At 50.3% G+C, this 1,627-nt stretch overlaps 1 protein-coding gene across 1 annotated transcript; it reads left to right on the forward strand.

Annotated features, from left to right (window-relative positions):
* The first annotated feature begins 226 nt into the window (after window positions 1-226).
* Window positions 227-1,039, forward strand: Ccdc182 (coiled-coil domain containing 182). The gene has a single exon (NM_001277485.1). The coding sequence runs from the start codon at window positions 260-262 to the stop codon at window positions 716-718; it is 459 nt and encodes a 152-aa protein (NP_001264414.1). The 5' UTR covers window positions 227-259; the 3' UTR covers window positions 719-1,039.
* Window positions 1,040-1,627: the final 588 nt, after the last annotated feature.

Raw genomic sequence — 1,627 nt, forward strand, 5'->3', positions numbered from 1 at the left:
CTCTAGTTCTTCCGACAGGGTGACGAATTATTGAGAAGCTTCATTTCAGGAGACTTGGGGAAGCGCACGTAAAACTGTAGGTTACCAACCCAAAACGCTACAATATGCAAAATAGTGAACTGGGGCTTTCCTTCTGATTGGCTGAAGGGTCTTGATGTCATAATGAGTCGGGGTCTATCCACTTCAAATGATAGTGCCTCTAGTCCCCCAAACATCTCTCGGACTCAGTTTCTTGGCTTCCTCTCTGCAGAAGGAGATAATGGAAGCCCTCTTTCAGGCAGGGTCCATTCTTATGAAGGTGAATACCTTACAGGGCAAGAAGATGGTAGAGAGTGGGCTCCAGTCTGGGGACCTTTCCCTGTCTCAATCATGGCCCTCCTATCTCCCTCTGCCGGCCGACTTGGAGATCCTGCAGCAGAAAGTGACCGCGGTGCAAGCGGAGCTGGAGGACTTCAAGAAGGAGGCGCTGAAGGCCATCCGATACTTGGAGGACGCCTTCTGCCAGATGAGTGGGGTTCTGGCACAGCAGGAGGAACAGGCAGCGCGAGTGAAGCAGCGGCTGAGGGAGGAGGAGGACCGCGGCATAGTTCGCAACAAGGTCCTCACCTTCCTCCTGCCCCGGGAGAAGCAGCTTCGTGAACACTGCCAGCGGCTGGAGAAGATGCTGGTCAGGAGCCACGACCCGCAGCGAGTCATCAAAAAGAGCCAGGCTGACTGAACGGCCCTCGTGTGCATCTGAGCTGGCGGGCAAGATTGTTTTTTAATGGAAGGACAAACGTTAAGTCCCCATTTATTCCCCTTTCCCCATTTTTATTGCTTTCCTGCTACCAAAATAACACCATGCAGAGAGGCAAAAAAGACCTCAATACGGTTTTCGGGTGAAGTTCCGTTTATCCAGCCTCGGCAAGGAAGGAGTCCCTAGACACTAAGTCAGACCTGTAACGGTCACCTCGAACTGTTCCCGGTTTGTAATGGTTCGGTTGCTTGGATGCAGTAGCATTTTTTCTTGTACATTCTTAAACCGGTTGTGTTGAACAGATTTACCTTTCTTTTAATGACTCCAGGCTTTCGTGCGTTATCACTTGACAATTACTGAGACCTGCTTACTGAGACCTGTCCATGTGTTTTCTACACTGAGACAGGCTGGAGGCTTAGTGAGAGGGTTTGCCCATATCCTAAAAATGGACTCAGTCGGCTGGATTTGTGTAATTCCTGACCGAGCCATCTCAGTCTTCTCACAAGGTTGGACTATTGTTTCTCTCTTCTCCTTACTGCTTTGGTTCAACTTTGCTTCCTCTCCATTTAGCCTGAAGATGGGCTGTTCCTGTTAGGTTTCTGATGATAGAACTCGCTGTATTCCAGGGCACAGGAGGTGACACCCATAAGTTCGCACAATAAAACAGTGAAACTGACACCTTCATTTGACTCAGTGAACAGTAGTTGTTAGGGTGTCTGGTCATTTATCAAACAGTGTATCCCTCCCTCTACCATCTGCCCCCACAGGCCCCTCCTGAGGGCAGGACAGCGCTGTTTCAAACGGTAAACTAACGGGCAAAGCCAGGGCATTCACCTCTGTGCGCTCTCTGTGTTAACGAATGGCTAGTGCTCCAAGCCCAGGCCCCTAGTG

This window comes from Rattus norvegicus, chromosome 10 (assembly GCF_036323735.1).
Source record: "Rattus norvegicus strain BN/NHsdMcwi chromosome 10, GRCr8, whole genome shotgun sequence".
NCBI lineage: Eukaryota > Metazoa > Chordata > Mammalia > Rodentia > Muridae > Rattus > Rattus norvegicus.